Source organism: Pezoporus flaviventris, unplaced genomic scaffold, assembly GCF_033815535.1.
Source record: "Pezoporus flaviventris isolate CSIRO_AGI_PZ_B2104156 unplaced genomic scaffold, CSIRO_AGI_Pfla_v1 ptg000001l, whole genome shotgun sequence".
NCBI lineage: Eukaryota > Metazoa > Chordata > Aves > Psittaciformes > Psittacidae > Pezoporus > Pezoporus flaviventris.
In genome coordinates, this window is record NW_026892549.1 from 16,689,605 (window position 1) to 16,708,248 (window position 18,644).

The 18,644-nt window shown below is 44.0% G+C and overlaps 1 protein-coding gene across 2 annotated transcripts in view; it reads left to right on the plus strand.

Annotated features, from left to right (window-relative positions):
• KCNJ3 (potassium inwardly rectifying channel subfamily J member 3) overlaps nt 1–18,644 on the plus strand; it is a 650,962-nt gene that overhangs the window by 39,599 nt on the left and 592,719 nt on the right. Inside the window, exon 3 of one of the 2 annotated variants that reach the window (XR_009741983.1) lies at nt 9,186–10,212. Coding sequence is in view for 1 of the 2 variants with exons in the window: in XM_061446123.1 (XP_061302107.1) it covers nt 9,186–9,769 (584 nt within the window). In the remaining variant the exon portion in view is untranslated. Of the gene's footprint in view, nt 1–9,185; nt 13,435–18,644 lie in introns of those variants that run through there. The other variant, XM_061446123.1, reaches the window with a different exon arrangement.

The window sequence follows — 18,644 nt, forward strand, 5'->3', positions numbered from 1 at the left end:
CCCCATTGCAATCCTCCTTTCCTCCCGTTATTCCTTTCCTCCTGCCTCTTCCTCTTGCCCCTTCCTCCTGCCAGCAGAGAGCTGCATGGGAATTAAATACTTCCATTTTGGTGCTGCGACTTCTTATTCAATAACATCCCGGTAGGAGGGAAATGATGCAAAAGCAGTAGTGTGGCAGATGGCTCTGCAAAAAAAATCTGCTCAAAGAAAGGAGCTGAAGGGGCTGAAATCAGCCTTGACGCACTCCTGCACGTAGGTAGACAGGAACGGATCAGTGTTTTCAGAATAACATGGAGGTTCTGGTTTTAGGGAAAAAAAAAAAAACAGAGGTAATAAGAATACCGGTCCAGATTCTCAGGTAGTGTAAATTTCTGTCACTGCAAGAAATGTGCATTAGACAGTTTTGTTCAGATAACTGCACTTCTGGCTGTTTTGTTTTTGTAAAAAGAATAGAAAATGCTGCAGAAATCCGCTGGCTGAGCACAGAAGGGCATTGATGAGGGCTTCAAGCTCTTCTTTTCTCCCCATTTTCTTTTTGGTAAATGACTAATACAGAAGAGGGGAGGTTAGCTCACCTGACAGTAGCCTGCTGCATTCCTCTACATGGGAACATTATTAGTATCTGCAGTTGTTTTACAAACTGGTTTTATGACGTTTTCGAAACCTGCTACAACTTGTGCTAATGATGGGTAGCTGTGGTCCTGGTGAGCATCAAGATAACCTGTCTGCAACATGTCAGAAAACTATGTGTGTATGAGTGATTAAAAATTGTCCTGAGAAGAGCACCAGTTGATAAGAAAAATACCTTTGCTGTCACTGCTATTTTTTTAAGCGTCAAGATAGCTCCTGGGAGAACAGCACAGTCTGAATAAACGAGGAGGTATTTATAGTGCGGGAGCATAAACAATGTCTCTAAATCGGGTAGCAGAGCAGAAGCCTGGGTTTGCTATTCACTGTGATAAGAAATTAGAATGTTTAGCATAAGACTGATATCTGACTCTTGCAGGAACGTGTGCATTGTGTTCCTTGAGCCACTCTGCTCCCTTGGTTTCTTTTAGCAAACATGCTTAATTTGTTCAGTCTCTGACCCCTGTCTGTTGGGGCAGTTTCTAGGTCTCAGTAGTAAATGATGAGTAAGCATCAAATGTTCTAGAAAGGCCTGCTGCAGATTGACATTTCAAGAGAAACAGTGCTCTCACTTGACCAGTTGGCTGCTTTGCTCTGTTCTGTGGTATGTCTGACATCCTGAATTACTCATCACCCTCAGCCTCTCCTGCTGTGTGTGTATTGAGGGGGTGCCTGAAGACATGGGTGAATCTCCATGCCAGTGTCTCTCCAGTGGTATTGCAGGCTCTTGGGCAACAGCAGGCTCTCCATGTCTTTTCCCCTTTTTTCTTCCTGCTATGCAAAAAGGGCGCTGCTCTTGAGGAGCTGATCCATAGGGCTGCTGCTTTGCTGTGGGTCTCATCCCAGTACCTGTTTGTGGCATGGTCTAAGAAGCCAGAGATCAGTGTAAAGAATAAAATAGGCAGCATGAGGATGTTCACTCATTCCAGAAGGTCCTGGCCAGGGCAGTAAGGTCCTGGCCAGGGCAGGGTGAGCAGGTTGTGTCTCATGTCTTTCCCTGATCCCATGTCTCTGCTAAATGGCTGCTCTGTCACTGCCTGCATCCTGCCACCTCAAACAGCCCCCGTAGCTTCAGGCAAGGCTTGGAATTTACACACTTCTGTTTCAATGAATTCGTAGAGCACCTTTTTACAGTTGGCACCCTTAAGACTCTTTTTGTCTCTTGTATTTCAGGAAATGCTTTTTTTTTTGTTTTGTTCTTTAACAAAATGTTTTTTTAATTGAAACATTGCTTTAACAGTGATCAGCAGCACTAAAGGCATAGATGGCAAGGTGGATGCCCATCTCCCTTCTACTAAACAAAATCAAGCTGCAAAAGTGCCAGTGCCTCAAAGCAGACATTGACAGCAGACAGCGGCAAGGGCTGTCAACCACAAACTGGCAGAAAGTTTTATTGTGGTTCAAACCATCGTCAGTTTAATAAAAAAATACCCCTTGAATTATGATGGGAAAATGTTAGTGCTAAGAATAGCTGTTCTTTCCAAATAGACGGGAAGTGTTGCAGTTTAGACACCACGCTTTCTGCCTGCTTAGAAACCCTTCCGTCAGGTTGCGCATTTCTCAGCCGTGCGTAGTACAGCCTGTCATTTTAACTTACATTAAAAAATAACGTGGCAGTGAACATTGAGCGAAGATATTTGAGAGCATCCTTCACTCAGAGTTTGGTTTTTGACCTCCCATTTTCTGGCTTATCAGAGAGCTCGGACATCTGTTGGCATTTCAGATACAGAGTGGCGCACAGGCCAGATGTTAACATCAGGATCTCACACTGTTACTTAGCTTAACGGGATAAAACCACTTCCTGGAAGAGGAGAATTTGCTGTGGAAATCGTGCAACTCCTTTTTTCTACAGCAGTCAATCTCCCCTTAGTCCTGCAGGAGTACAGCATGAGTGTGGTATACTTTTATATCAAGTCTCACATCAAGCTTTACCCTTGCCTTAGACTGCAGTTGTAAATTAGTTTAATTTTTAGTAATTGGTTTAACATTGACGGGTGATAAATTTTTAACACTTATTTTTGAGGCTTTTCAGATAAATGGCAGGTAAATACCCCCTGAAATGAGCAGTAAAGCATTTGAGAGAGAGCCGGGAGAGCCACCCGGCAGCACAGGCAGCCTCTTGGGACCCTGCTCAGGTCCAGGCATTTTAACATGCATAGCTCCTAAGAAGGAAAAAAAAAAAAGGAAAGGAAAAGTAATAAAATGTAAGCATATTTGTGCATTTTTGTCACCAACTTCTGCTGGAGGATTTCCCTTCACTCCAGTCCTGGCAGGTGGGATGACAAGATGCCCTTTGTGGGGGCATTGGGATGATTGCTGTAGTGCCAAAGTAATTATCTCTTTCATGATTGGTTAAGATAAGTTTTCCATGTTTCCATCTTAAGAAGGACACCTCCTGGTGTTCACTGTGCCCAGCCCTTGGCCAGCAAATTGCAGCCCAGAAACAAAAAAAAAAGATTTAAGGTGAAATTTCTGGCGTTACCTTGGAGAGAGAAGAGAACCATATAACCTTTGTGTGCCTAAATTGCTTCTGAAGACTTTGGGGAGGGGGAGTGCTGTTAAAAGCTTAGTGGTGACCTATGATTTGTCAGCAACTTCTATAATAAAATGCAAGGGGGCATATAAATAACAAGCATGCCTGTGATTTTTTTTTTTTTTTTTAAATGTGTATCACAAGTTCTTGCCTGAATACAGCCAGCTCCAGGTGAGTACTTTAGAAATCTGGAAATAATCTGAAGGCTATTATAGGGCAGAATTAGTCAAAGTACTTATTTACAAATTCTTTTGTCCTCCATCTGCCCCTTTATTAAATCAGGAAGACAACCCTTGTTCCTTGGGATGCCTTTGCCTTTATGGGGAACTAGTCTTACCCTGTAGCAAAGCTAGAAGCTATGAAGATAATTAATGGAATTACCAGGATTTCAGAGGCTGCGGGAGTCTGCCCCCAGCATCATCCCAGCGGCACCAAACCTCTTCTTGTGTTGCGTGTTTATCAAGCAAGCGTGCTGGGAGCTCCGGTCCCTGTCAGCTGTGTCTGAGTGTTTGCATAACCTTGTTTCTCATTGGTGTTTCCTGGAAATGAGGTACTGAGTACAGAGACAGTGAGAGAAAAATAAAAGCTTAACAGCCTGCTGCTTGGCCAAGGGTAGAATAATTGCATCAACTTTTTCAGCTCAGCTAGGGCTCTAAAACCAAGAGTTCTACCTCATTAGAAATAACAACTTGTAATTAATAACTCGTAATATGGCAGATAGATGCATTATTCTCCAGTGATAGCACTTGGTTCAGACAAAACAAATGCTGAAAGGAGAAGGCATGATTATTAAAAAAAACAACCAAAAAGCAAGACAAAGCAAAACCCCAACACTTTCATATCAAATTGAGGAGAGAAATCCATCAGTTTAACCTGTGCTCATCCTCCAAGGCTGCTCTGCTGTATGTTATTTAAGGAAGTTAATGGAAAATTTTCCTAAGTATGCATGGCTGGAATTTTCTGGTGTTATAGGCTGTGGCATTATGTGTTGGACTCTACAGAGGGATTCTCAGTCACTATGGGTGGGTGTAAATGATTTAATTTTATCAGTAGCAAAATTTCAGCTAAAGTCCAATAACTCAAGCTCTCTCTAAATTAGTTTCAGGCTCTGCCTGTGAGGAGATACTCCCAAAACTTTGCTCTTCCTTTAAGCTCATTCAGTTGAAAACAGTCAGATTCTGTTTTTTGCAGAGGGAATATAATTCCTGAAAGCAGGAAGACATGATCTGGGTAGGGGTGGTCCCAAATATGCAATAGCGAGCATGAAAGTAAGGGGTATTCAGACAAAATAGCACTCCTTGCCTGCTTAGGAGCAGTGCTTCTGGGTGGCAGTCTTTTCCCTTGGACATAGTGAGCAAGGGTTTAACAGCTTCTGTTTCTGAATAATAGGGGTTTTATTAGCTCTTTGGTTCAGGTTTTATGCTGGAATATATGCATAAGGGTACCTCATTTTCAGGTGTATTGTTGTGATTGGTATGCAGCCAGAGCTTTGCTAATGTGCATTGCAATTACCAGCCATTAACAGCTCTGGAGAGCACTTTGTGGTGGAAGCTTCTGTTAGGAGCAATGAATGAAATGCATCGAAACCTTTTACTTTGACAAGTGGATGGATTTTTAATTATATGTAGTGCATACAGTGTGTTTGCTTCCAAATGAAAGTTTAAAATTTATGCCACAAATGAATATTAATAATATAGACAACTCGGTAAAATGTTAGCAGGCCTGTTAACATGATGAAGGCATCAGGCTGCATAACCTGATGATGAATAGCTTCTTAGTGGAAACAAACAAAAAAACCCACAACTCCCCACTACCCCTCCAAAAAAATAAAACCAAAACAACCCAAAACCAAAAGAACAAAAAGCCTTTCATACCGATAGGAGGAGAGGAAAACTTATTTCCTGACACTAAAGGCCTGATCTATTAGAGGCTGTTGGGCATGAGCCCATGCAGACCACAGCGTGCAGTCCCACCATAGATTTCCGTCCTTGAAGTGGCCTGGCATGACCACCAACCTCCTGCTGGTTTGTGCATCTTATTTTTGAGACATCAGAAAGAAACTACATCTGCAGTAAATGAAAAGCCTTTATTTGTCTGAGCATAAATTAATGGAAAGTAATTCTGAGGAAGGGCTGTTATTGGTGAGTTGCACCCAAGTGCTCCTGCTTTTTCTATGGGAAAATACCCACTGATTTTTGGTCTGGTGCTTTCCTGTCCAGGCAGACTGTTAAGACACCGCTCATGGTGCAAGTAAGGGAAGAGCCACGTTGTGGGCAATGCGTTTACCCCACCACACTGATGCTGTATGAAATGCATGAACCTGCCTCAGCTGTGGTTAGATTTACCCTTGCTGTGAGAAACAGCAGAATGGCTTTTGGATGTTCTGAGTGACATGAGATGCTCCTGATGTGGGATGTATGCGGGCTCTAACAGAAGAGGGACATGAACCTGTTGAAGCGAGTCTGGAGGAGGCCACAAAGATGCTCCAAGGGCTGGAGCACCTCTCCTATGGAGACAGGCTCAGAGAGCTGGGCTTGTTCAGTTTTGGGAAGAGAAGGCTCTGGGAAAACTCTAAGGAGCAGCTTTCCAGTGCCTGAAGGGGCCAACGAGAAGGGGCTTTTGACAATGGCCTGTAGGGATAGGACAAGGGTAAATAGCTTTAAACTGACAAGGGGGAGATTTACATTAGATACGGGGAAGAGGTTCTTCGCTATGAAGGTGGTGAGACACTGGCACAGGTTGCCCAGAGGAGGTGTGGCTGCCCCATCCCTGGCAGTGTTCAAAGCCAGGTTGGATGGGGCTTTGAGCAGCCTGGTCTAGTGGAAGGTGTCCCTGCCTGTTGCAGGGGTGTTGGAACTATATGGCCTTCAAGGTGCTTTCCAGTCCCAGACATTCTGTGATTCTATATACACCATGTTTCTGGCCAGCAGCCCTGAGGACTCTGCCTCTCCCGAGCACTGCTGCCAGCTTTAGTTCCCCAAGGAGGGAGCACAGGCCATGCGTGAGGACACTTGCAAAGAGCTGATGCTTTTTCTGCACAACTATGTGGATAATGGCTCCTGCCATCAAGTGCCTTATGTAACTCTATTGTTTCTGCTATAATAATACAAAGGAGATGGTTATAGTCAGAGCTGTTGTCAGCTGGCTGTTTGAAGCATGTAATAGCAGAAAAGTATTGCATAGCTTATAGCTGGGATTCCAAGGCTTTGCTGAGAAAACAGAAAGGGAAGCGAGAGCCAGGGAATGCAGCAGAGCTGGCAGAAAACCTGAAAATTGATTTCTTGTCCAAGGGCTTATCAGAGCACGTTAGCACCTCTTAGCATCATCATCTTGGCGTGACAAGTATTCCCTATAATGACAAACATATTAGTTGCTGCTGTTTATCCTGAGAGGCTGTTAAATAATTTGCATACTTGGTTTTGTTAGTGGATAAGTTAAATTTATTTTAAAGCAATTATGTACCTGCAAATACTTCTTTCTCCATTGTGCTTACAAAGGGTTCCCATCAATGGAACAAAATGTGAAGCTGATTTTTCTGAGATTCAGCTAATAAATTTTTCGATAGGAAGCAGGTATAACATTCCCTCTTTGAAAGCCTGCTGGCAACAGCAGGCTTGGGAGGTGGCAGAATGATAGATCAGAGGTAGAAATAGCCCAGCAGCACAGCAGCTGGTGGGGATGGAAGAGGTTAACCAGGCAGGTCCTGTGCCACAGCATTGCCCTGGGTATGCAGCATCGCCTGCGGGACCTCATGTGGAAGCAGATGGGAATGGGGATGTGGGTGCAGGTGCCAGCCAGTTCTGTGCACCCATCTGCTTCCCCGAGCCCTGGCAGTGTTCCTGACAGTGTGTTCCCCTCCACCTCCCTTGTTATGCCCCCCACATGGCATTTTGATAGCACATCTCTTACCATCTCATTATGGTAAAAATAATTGTGGGGAATCCACCACTTCCCTGGGAGGATTATTCCAAGAGCAATCAGCCACTGAAATAATTTTCCCCAGGGAAGTGGTGGACTCCCCAGTGTTGGGCGCTCTTAAGATTTGTCTGGAGAGGGTGGAGGGCCATCTAGTCTAGGTCATGCTTTGCCTGGAAGGGTTGGGTCAGATGATTCTCGAGTCCCTTCCAACCTGGGATTCAATAAAGCATAATTATTTTATCTTTTTTAGTGTTGCCAGTGCAAAGCAAAAACCATGCAAGGGATTTCTACCCAACGGTCAGCTCTTTGCAGAGCAGTGTTGCTATGGCTGGTGGTGTTCCCATGCGAGCCCTCTGGTCATGCTGGAGGTGCAGCTCACCCACCTTGGCAAAGCCGGTGCTGCCATTATCAACTTTTCTATCCAGAGTGATTTGCATTTTAAGCAATATGTTATCTAAAGCATAGGCCACTGGAGTTAACTAGCCATCTGCTTCACAGGCACTGTAGACCCAGTTCTATTTGCATACGTTATTAGACGCATTTGTTGGCTAATGAGGTCTCCCTCGGAGGTCAGGTCTGAAGAAGCAGAGGGGGAAAGGTCTGAGCTTTTGCGGCAAAGGTACAGCTAATGAACAGCTGCAGGGTAAAGGACACAGATGGAAGAAGTACTCACTGTAATTACCATTTTTCTTAAAATTGCAGGTTTGGTTTTTTTTTCTAAGCCCATTAGATATGTGATTGCTTGCACTTCACATAGTAAACTGAAACACATGGTGAAAATACACTATAAAGAATAAACTACTGTCCTGTTGGAGGCTGTGGGTGGGAGGTAGGATTGCTTGGTCTTAGGGTATGCCCCTGCAGGCATGTGAGCTAAGGTGAAGAGCCCTCAGGGGGTGTGGGAGTGGTGCTCAGGTAAAAAAAAGCCTGGGTTTATATTTTTCTCCTAAAACAGAAAACTGAGGTTTCTGAGGTCTTGTGAATACTCAGACATATTAGCAGTAGAAACTGCTATGCAAAACTAAAACTTGCATTAGCAGTAATGTAAAGCATCATAAGAATGTATTTTTCTGGCTGTATGTCACCAGGCACATATCCATCCTCTGCTCCCCCTCACTAGAGCCCTTCTATCGTTTTTCTTGTGCCTTTCGAAGTTTCCTTTAATTTTATCTTGACTTGAAGGCATTCTTGCCAGCTAAGCAGAGGATGTGTTTGCAGAGGTAGATTTAGCTTCCTGAAAACCAAATGTCATGTTTCTAGTTTGCTATACTAGGATAAAATGGCAGGGTAATGCTATTTATAGATCGCTACAGATACTATAAAAAAAAAAAAAGAGAGGCAGCAGCAGGATTTCTAGAAACCTCCAGCAGTCCATGGTCAGCGTTACCCTCAGGTTTCTGGTGTCAGGTGGGTCACTGAGATGGTCAAGTCCAGGTGCTCGGGAAGAGGACTTTTCTCCATGGTGGGAGGCAGTGGGGGAAGAGGAAGGGCAGTGTTGTGCCTTTTAGTCGTGTGTCTTCCCTGCTAATTTTTTGAAGCTTGAATCTCAGCCTGGCAATGAAAGCAGATTGCTGGTGAAGCCCTTAAAAAGGAATAAATGTATTTCATAGGTCATAATTACTGCTCACTGGTGAGTCAGAATGTGCTGACATCGGCTTGGTTTGTGCATATGAATGCATGACATGGAGGGTCTGGTTTTGTATGCATTCATCAGTAAACTTAGTTTATACTTTAAGATCCTGACAAGTCCAACTTTACACTACAATTAGCAGCTCTTGCTAATTTAATACCAGGGTTATCAGTTAGCCCTGTATTTCCCCTTTTTCAGCAGCACCTTCAAAAGTGTCCATAATAGTAGATGCGAATTATTCAGTTACACTACTTCCTGTATTGTTGACTCCTTTCACCTTGAGGATGACAATAACTACTGTATGTTAATAGGTACCATATGAGAATGGCTTTTTCTTTTATACATTTAAAAACATAAAATGTATTTTGTATTGAATTATGAATATTGAATATTGAAATGCTAAAAAAGCCCCTGTGATTTATGTGCATCCACAATTGACTATAACTGGTGAAAGTTTTTTTCCCTTGCTCATTTCAGGGATGACGTGCCAAGCCAGGACTTCCTATACTGAGGATGAGGTGCTCTGGGGTCATCGTTTCTTTCCAGTTATCTCCTTGGAAGAAGGATTCTTTAAAGTTGATTACTCCCAGTTCCATGCAACGTTTGAGGTCCCAACCCCACCATACAGTGTAAAGGAGCAGGAGGAGATGCTGCTCATGTCCTCTCCCTTGATAGCACCTGCTGTGAGCAACAGCAAGGAGAGGAATAACTCGGTGGAGTGCCTGGATGGTCTTGATGAAGTTGGCACAAAGCTACCTTCAAAACTGCAGAAAATAACTGGGAGGGAAGACTTCCCCAAAAAACTCCTCAGGATGAGTTCCACCACTTCCGAGAAGGCCTACAGCATGGGGGATTTACCCATGAAACTTCAGCGGATCAGCTCGGTCCCTGGGAATTCAGAGGAGAAACTGGTGTCTAAAACCACAAAGATGATGTCAGATCCCATCAGCCAGTCAGTGGCCGACCTGCCACCCAAGCTGCAGAAGCTCTCAGGTGGCGGCAGGATGGAAGGGAACCTTCCACCCAAACTGCGAAAAATGAATTCAGACCGGTTTACATAACCTGACGGGACTTCCAGCTTCATTTAGAGCTTGAACTGGCAGTGTGGGCAGGAGAGCAGGTCCTCCACCAGCCGTATGTGTGCTAAACTCTCTGGTTCTGGTGTGCCAGGAGGCAGCAGCTTCCCCTCGGTAGTGGTGGCTGTGCTGTAAGTACGAACAACAGGGTGATTGGCGAGCTGATGTTCATTGGCATGTAGTATCACAACACGCATGCAATAATAGTGTGCAATTTTTGCATATAGTTTTATGGCATGACTCCTGCTATATTTATACTGTATATTCTGAAAAATGTGGGAAGGGGTGTTCCTTTCCCCTGTATTTCTTAAGAGTAAGTAGTAGGTAAAACATGCAAGTGGGTAACTTTCAGGGTGAGTAATAATTTGATTTGAAAATGCTTATTTATTTTTTTTCCTGATATGGATTGTGATGCTTTGTTCAGCAAAGTAGTTATACTGCATGTCTTTTTTTTTTTAAAGAAGGTATATTGGTTAATTCCTAACACCAAATCTGCTAGCCTTAAATTAACTGCTGGTTTCTGTTTTGCTTTTCTTGGAATTTCTTTTCTGCATCTAGGCTACCAAAAAAAAAGAAAAAAAAGTATTTCATAAGGCATTGTTTAGGGAGGAAAGTTGTTTTAATAAGCCTAGGCAAAAACTAAATAAATGAATAAAATTCACATTTTAGATATAATTAGTAAAAAATTTTTAAAATATTTGTTATTTGTAATATTTGTGCAAGAAAACCATTTAAATAAGCAGGATGTGCTTGATTTCTCATGTTGATAGAATAGCTGAACATGAAATTAGCTGAATGTCTCCATGAAGCCAAGCAGGCATTTATTCTGGATGAGCACCAAAGGTAGAGTCACAATTCCCCCTACTTCTGCAGTGCCCGGATTTTGCTCATTCTTGCTTTGATGGCCCAGCTGGGCCAGCAGCGATGCAGGTGGTGGTCGCTGAGCTGCGGTCTAACAGCCAGAGCTGTGTGGAGTCGCGGCAAGTCCCAAGCCGGTGGCATCGTTCCTTATTGCTTTCGCTATGGTGAAAATAATGTTTAAACACGTTCCTAACTGAAGTTGACCCTGTGGGTTTCAAAATGAGTAATACTTTGTATAAATGTTTGGTTTGATATCCTTCTGTGCTTGTGTTTGGGTTTCCTTTATCCATCTCGTTCTGCTCAGGCAGGGTTGAGTCGGGATGAGTGTCATGCAGGTGCCTCCGTCATCTTGGCTGGAGCATCCCACGCCCCCTGGACCATCCCCAAAATGCCCGAGGTAGGCTGTTGTGATGCCCAGAGTCACCCGTGGTCTGTGGTCTGTGTTAGGGGACCAGGTTGCAGTGGCTTCCTGGGGGCTCTTTCCTGGAGGAGGAAATCTGAGTGAGGTGGAGTGATGGGTGGTACTGTCAGAGAGCCCGGTACAAAAGCCACCACAAGCAGCGGCCAGGAAAAGGGCTCTGCGTGACATCATCTGTATCTAAAAGCCTTGATAGCCAGGTGGTCCTGGACATGGACACATGGGGTCAGGAGGTGCATGCACAGTCATGAATGGGCACTTCTGACTCGTAGGCTCTGGACCATCCTGCATGAATGCTGACACTTGCTACATAACTGGTAACAACAGATCCGATGATCTTTGAGGAAAAAAATAGCTTTTGTTATAAATTTTGGCATGGAATAAGAACTTGGAAGCTCAAACCTAACACTGCTGGAGGGTTGGCTCAGACACCATGGTGACTCTGCTTTCCCTGGAAGTTGCAGTGTATGACTCGTCAGTTGTACACCCAAGGACTTTATACTAATTTCCAAAGTTTCTTGTCATCATTTGTCATGATTTCTGAGTGGCACTGCATGCTTTTTACACCTTTGGCTATACTTATTCTCTGCACGTTGTTGTTGAAGGGAGGAGTGTGAGTTGCTCCCTGTGTGCTGATCCTGTGCTCTACATGTGTGGTGAGCAGATTGTTGTGGTGAGATAAAATCTGGACTTGTTTTCCCCCGTTTACTAACATTTCCTCAGGTTGTCTTGTAAAATACCACTGATTTTTGTACCACATGTAACTCTTGTACCAGTCCTTGATTGACAACAAAAATAGCCATGTAAAACTGCCAGGTGTCAACATTAAAAACACCACCAAGTTCAAACCAGAGAGCCAAGAATGTTAATCAGCATGGTAAATGCTCACCCAAGTGATGAGTCCTGCCAGCAAGCTTGAGCAGATCAGTCTGGTTTTGAAAGAACGGTCTCCAGCAGCTTGTCCTCTTTCAAAAACTACTTTGGTTTATTCGGGGTGGGTGGGAGACCACTGCCTCCTTCCCAGGGTGCTGCCAAAGCATGACCCAACCAACCCACTGCCTTTCTGTGACATGGCAGACTAGATCAGTGTAGGTCCCTTCAAACGGAAAATGTTCTGTTCTGTTCTGTCCTGTTCTGTCCCCTTCTGTCCCATCCCACTCTACCTTACCCTACCCACCCTACCTTACCTTGTTCTCTTCCCCTGTGCTGCAGAGAGTTTTGTGTCTCTGGTTCAGAAGTGCAGGTGCAAGGTGGGGTTCCCTGGAGGTTGCCCATGTTTGCCGAGTTCTCTGCCATCAGCTTGGGGGATGGCTCATGGTCCAGTTGGCTTTTTTTTATAGAAAGGTAAATGTGACATGTCCCCAGACTAAGGACAATGGTGTTTCACCAGTCCTGCCCTGGGACCACCAGCATTCTCCCTCCCAAAAACCATGGGGGATGGGGAAGGAGCCTGGCTTTCCGTGCCTTCAGCAGGGAGGGTAGCTGCTCAGCCTTCAGGAGAGCCAAGTGGCATTTTTCTTTGGGAAACTTTGGGTTTAATCTTTGTACAAGGTTGAATTACGTAGTATTGGTGTGAATGTATTCTACAAATCGAACGTAAAGTAAGTGTCAGGAAGAAGCGCTGTAGCTGTAAAAAATGTTGGCAGTCTGAGTGGCTGCAGCTTACTCAGTAGCCTGTATGAATATATTGAAAGTATGTGAAACACTGGAGAAGTAGCCTCATTTTTATTAAATTAATGCCATAGAAAATAGTTATGATTAACTGAAAAGTTTGTTTTTGGTTTTTTTTTTTAATCAAAATATGCACCTGTCCTTGCTGGATGCAAGATTTCCGAGGCTTGTGGCTTGTATTTCAATGCGTTACATGTGTTAAGGTGACAATGTATACATCTTTCATTAATGAGAGTGAAAGTACAAACATGGATAATAACTTTCTTAAGTTATTTATTTTAGGAAGTTACTTCTGGTTAGTATTTCATTTTAATTTATGTGGCTGTGTTTTAATTTTCTTTTTCCCCCAAGTAACATTTTAGCCAACTCTAACACTTAAGATAAGAAAAAGTAACTGTTTGATTGCACAGCTGGTCTGTGTTCTCTACTGCTGAATTTATGCTTGAATTACATTGTAAATTGTACATACTCAAATTAGAACAAACTAAATGCATTTTCTGGCATGCAGTCTATAACTGTATAAATGTACAAGTTTATTTGAATTATACACAATAACAAACTCTTGTATTCATTAATACTGCAAGCTCAGTTTTATCTAAAGCTATATTAAACTTTGAAAAATTGTTCAGTTTAAATGTGTTTGTCTTTTTTTCCCTGTCCACTTTTTATCACTTTAATAAATGACAATGTATCCAAGCTATCTTAAGGGCTTCTGATTTCACATTTAATGTGTACAAAAAGCCAATCATCTTAATTGCTCTTAAAAGCAGCAAAATAAACCCCGTGTTTAGTCGAGCCGTGTTTCCGGGGTCTTTGGAAGTGGTCTGGCTAAGCCCAGCCCCAGTAGCTCTGAGGACACATGCTCCTTTCTAAAGGGGAGCAAAGAGCAGAGCCCAAGGTACGTGCTGGGAAGAGGTGATGGGCTCTGTGATTCAGGCAGCCCTGATACGCCTATGTCCTGCTGAGCTTTATTAAGTTATGAAATACTGTTTCCTCTGTAGCAGAGACTGGGGAGCTCGCTTTCCCTTTGCGTAGAGAAGTAGGGATTTTTGTCGTTATCTCACCCACCCACGCCAGGAGCTAAAGCTCCAGAAATCAATAGAGATTCTGAGGTCTCTCCCCATTAACAGACCACACCTTCCTCTTTGTTTTTCACTATAAATTGCCCCATTGGTGGCTGGGCATCAGACTCAGGGTAAGCAAAATATGTTCTCTGGAATGGCAAAAGAAGTGTGATGGTAGCTGACTTTTTAACTTCTTCACCTCAGGTGAAGGTTACTACAGCGTAACTGTATTTTGGTATTCCCTGTTAAATGCTTGCCTTGCTCTGGGTCCCAACCCTGTATAGGTGGTCCGCACTTGCCGCCAAATGCTAATATATGTTATACATACTATTAGAAGTGATGAGATAGTAAAAGTTGGAGGTCTCTTTTGTCACACATCTGTTTTCCATCCACTGTTTTATTCACAGTTTTATTCTCAGTGTTATTTCCACATCCTCGATACAGCATAGCTGGGGTCACCTGGGCATACCTCTATCGGCCAGTGGATATCCCAGCTTGCAAGGTGCATCCCTGGGGAACCGAGGAGCCATCCTGCTGTTGCCTGTGTTAAAAATGCTGCCACTTGAGGTGTTGGCACTGTGCTTCGTATGATTGAATTACGGAGTGTGGCAGAACAGAGGTATGACAGCACAGGTCTGTATCCATCATCCCGCAGCACGGGATGTGGGATACATTTGGATTTGTTTCCTCACCTGTGGCTGAAACAAAGGGAACTTGCGTTGCTTACTTGGAGATATGAAAATGACATTGAGGGTAAGTTTTAAATATCTACATAGGAAACATATCTGACAGGGAGGAAGAGCAAGACAGAAAGAGAAGCATCCCTAGTAAGAGCTGAAAAAGAGATATATTCCCATCCAGTGCTGGGACAAATGAGAAAAACCCCTTTAAACACCTTTAAAGGAGGCTTGAGGGCTTTTATTCTGCCCACTGCAAGGCAGGGGGCACTGCCAGGGAGGAGGGGAGCTCTGTGCCCAGGAAGCCCTGCAGCAGCCTTGGCTTTGCAGCCCTTTGAGCTGTGAACCCCATCACGGGTAGGATTTATGGATCAGGTCACTGGTGAAAGCAGCTACATCCACATATCTTTTAGAAATATTAGATGGTGGCGACAGGCGGCTCCTGAGCATGCTGCAATTCACAGAAGCCACCCTGTGACGGAGCAGGAGCAGGAAGGGCAGCGTTTATGTGCGATAAATAGAATCACCACTCAGATAGATTCAAGATGATTTACAGTCATGCTTCTCACATTTCCACTTTACAAAAAGGGGGGGGGGAGAAGTAAAGACTGAGGAAGAGAAAGAGAGGGGAGGTGAGAAAGGAACACATCCTTTTATGGCAACCTAATTTTTCTCTGTGGTTATTAGTACTATTTAGCCTGAGTGCAATACTGGTTCTGTTAATCTGTTTACACTACTTCCAAGTACTCTAATTGCTTCAAAAAATGCACTTGAATTATTATTCCCAAGACAAACATCTGTGCCTCATCCATCAGATGCTGGACAGCCCTTGCAGCCATGCTCAGCTGTGTGTGCTCTCCATCACCACCACTGCAGCTCACTGGGGGATGCCTGGGCACAGCACCAAGATGCTTCTGAGGCTCATGCCCTCTGGAGCCCAGGTGAGCTGCTTCTGAGGAATCCATCAGGTTTGCGGACATAATTGGCCACAGAACTGCAGGAACAGAAGGGGTGAGCTATCCCAACCACCTCTGCTGTTGGGGCTCCCACCAGTTTTGCTGCTGGGGATGCAGTCAGAGACCTGACAAGTGATGTGGTCAGTGACCATCACACCTGCCACAGCCCACCCAGTCAACTGCAGGAAGAGCAATGGGCTTGGACCCATGAGTAATGGACCATCACTTGTGGATGGTCAGGCATCTAGTCATTCCCAGCTGGCTGCCCTTCTTCATGAGCAAAACAGGGAAACAGGGTTCTCCTATTTCCCAGCTATATATATTTTGGCTGTAGACATTAACTACCTATACATCTCCTGGATGAGACTCATGACTGTTTCATCCATCAGAGACCCCTATCAGGAACATACACATGTATCTGCATGGGCAGAAAGGCTCTTTTGACCCAAGTCTTGTCACCATGTAGAGTCCTCCACCATGCCAATAGATCCATTAGCATTTTCTCACTATTAAGCCTGTCTTACGGTTATGACAATTAGACAACTCAGAGAAACCACCGAGGCTACCATCACTCTCTCCTGTCAGGTGGGGGATGATAATGAGGTGTGACCACACCACCACACATGACAACCAGTTACACAATTTGTCTTTGAAACTGCTTACCAGCCCATGTAAGGGGGTCCACTACCTCCCACCAGAGCTAACACATCACCACACAGCAGCTGGCATTTCAGAGCCCATTGCTGGTCACCACCGTAATGGGCTTTGCCAAGCTGGTGGAGGACTGAGGAACAGTCTGTGCAAAACATGAGGGTGAGATGTGCTGGTGACTGCAAATGCAGTGGGCTTAGCTGAGCATCATATATCCAGATACAATAAGACAATATACAGGTAAGGAAACAAACAGTGTGCACATAATAATTACATATAAATTAAGAAAATATATAAGCATTGATGGCTGTGTATTCATAATATTGTGGGTAACAGCAGTCAAGACAGCTCTCTGCTAAATGAGATTTATTCCTCATTTCAACTCTCCAAACTTTTACATTCATTTCTGTGTAAAATGTTTGTGGGTCTAGATAAGCTTTTTGGGCACTGCCTTGGGAATCAAGTCTTTGGACTCATTCCACACTATCTGCGTGAGATGGAAAGCTCATGACAGATGGACAAGTGTGCAAAAGACAGAAAGCGAGGGAGAGCATAGGCATGGCAGCATCACTCGCTGTCAGAATAACCTCAGGAGACTTTTCTCTTGGCATCCTCCAGTCATTCCCTGGGAAGGCTCCAGGCATCATTTCCTTAAGCGTTCTTGGAGCCTTTGTCAGTCAGAAAAATCAAATTAATGCATGTCCCAAAATAGAGAGAAAATTAAGTCGTATCCTGGGATGTTGCTTGGGGTCATAGAATCATAGAATAGTTTGGGTTGGAAAGGACCTTAAGATCATCAAGTTCCAACCCCCCTGCCATGGGCAGGGACACCTTGAACTAACTGAGTCACGTCACCCAAGACTCCATCCAACCTTGCCTTGGACACTGCCAGGGCTGGAGCATTCACAACTGCCTTGGCCAACACATTCCAGTGCCTCACCACCCTCACTGTATAGAATTCTTCCTTATATCTAACCTGAATTCCTCCTTATGTCTAACCTGAACTTCCCTCGTTTAAGTTTGAACCTATTACCCCTTGTATAAACATTACATTAGTCTACAAGATGGCGCTATGCAAAATGTTTTATACTAGTTGAAATTATTGATAAATTCACACTTTTTAGCAAAATTAATTTAGAAGAGAAGGCTTTGGGGAGCCCTTAGAGCAGCCTTCCTATGCCTAAAGGGGGCCAACAAGAAATCTGGAAATGAGCTTTTTACAAGGGCAGGTAAGGATAGGACAAGGGCAAATGGCTTTGAACTGACGGGACAGATAGAGATCAGTTGTCAGGAAGAAATTCTTCCCTGTGAGGGTCATGAGGCGCTGGCACAGGTTGCCCAGAGAAGCTGTGGCTGCTGCATCCCTGACAGTGTTCAAGGCGACGTTGGACAGGGCTTTGAGCTACTTTGTCTAGTGAAAGGTGTCCCTGCCCATGGCAGGGGAATGGAATGAGATGATCATTTGTGGGTTAGACCCAGCCAGCAGCTAAGTACCATGCAGCTGCTTGATCACCCACCCATCTTCCTCTCCTTCAAGGGTGGGATGGAGAGGAGAATGAAAAGAATGTAAAGCCCACGGTTTGACATAAGAACAGTTTAAGAACTAAAATGATGTACAATATACTATTACTACTACTAATAATGGGAATAATAATAAGAGAGATACAAAACTAAAGGGGTAATTTAAAAAATAAAACAATAAACAGCAGTGATGCACAACACAATTGCTTACCACCTGCTGACTGATACCCAGCCCAACCCAAGCAGCGATCTGGGCCTTCTGGGGTTTATACACCGGGCATACATACTGTGGCATGGAATACCTCTTTGGCTAGTTTGGGTCAGGTGTCCTGCCTCTGCTTCCTCCCAGCTTCTTGTGCCCCTCCTCACTGGCAGAGCATGAGAGACTGAAAAGTCCTTGATCAGGGTAAGTGCTACTTAGCAACAACTAAAACATTGGTGTGTTATCAGCATTGTTCTCAGACTAAAGCCAAAACACAGCACTGCACCAGCTACTAGGAAGAAAATTAACTCTATCCCAGCTGAAACCAGGACTTGATCTCTAAGGTCCTTTCCAACCCAAACCATTCTAAGATTCTATGATGATTCTGTGATTAGCACTATTTAGTGCTGCTGCAGGACTACAAACATGAGTGGATTCTCTCAGAATAGGTCCCTCCTCCTACCTCCTTCAGAGGAACAGGGATCTCACTTGGTAGAGCTGGCAGCCCTCAGCTTTGCTCTGCAAGGCTCAGGGAAGGAATGCTACTGCTTAGGGAACGTGAAACACAATTTAAAATGTGCACAAAGCATTAATGATAAACATTCAAAAAAACACAATGTCCCCTTCCTATTATGTAATTTAGAATTTATTAACCCTGAACTAACAGTTTCTTTGACAAGACCTATTCTTAATTTTTATGTAGCATTCCTAAAGTATCTGTTATAAAATTAGGGTGTCATGCCAGGTCTATCATAGGTCCCGCACAGTGCAATGTTTTATAAGAATTTACAATTCCGCATGCACACACACACACAATACTTGGCTAGACCATAAGACCT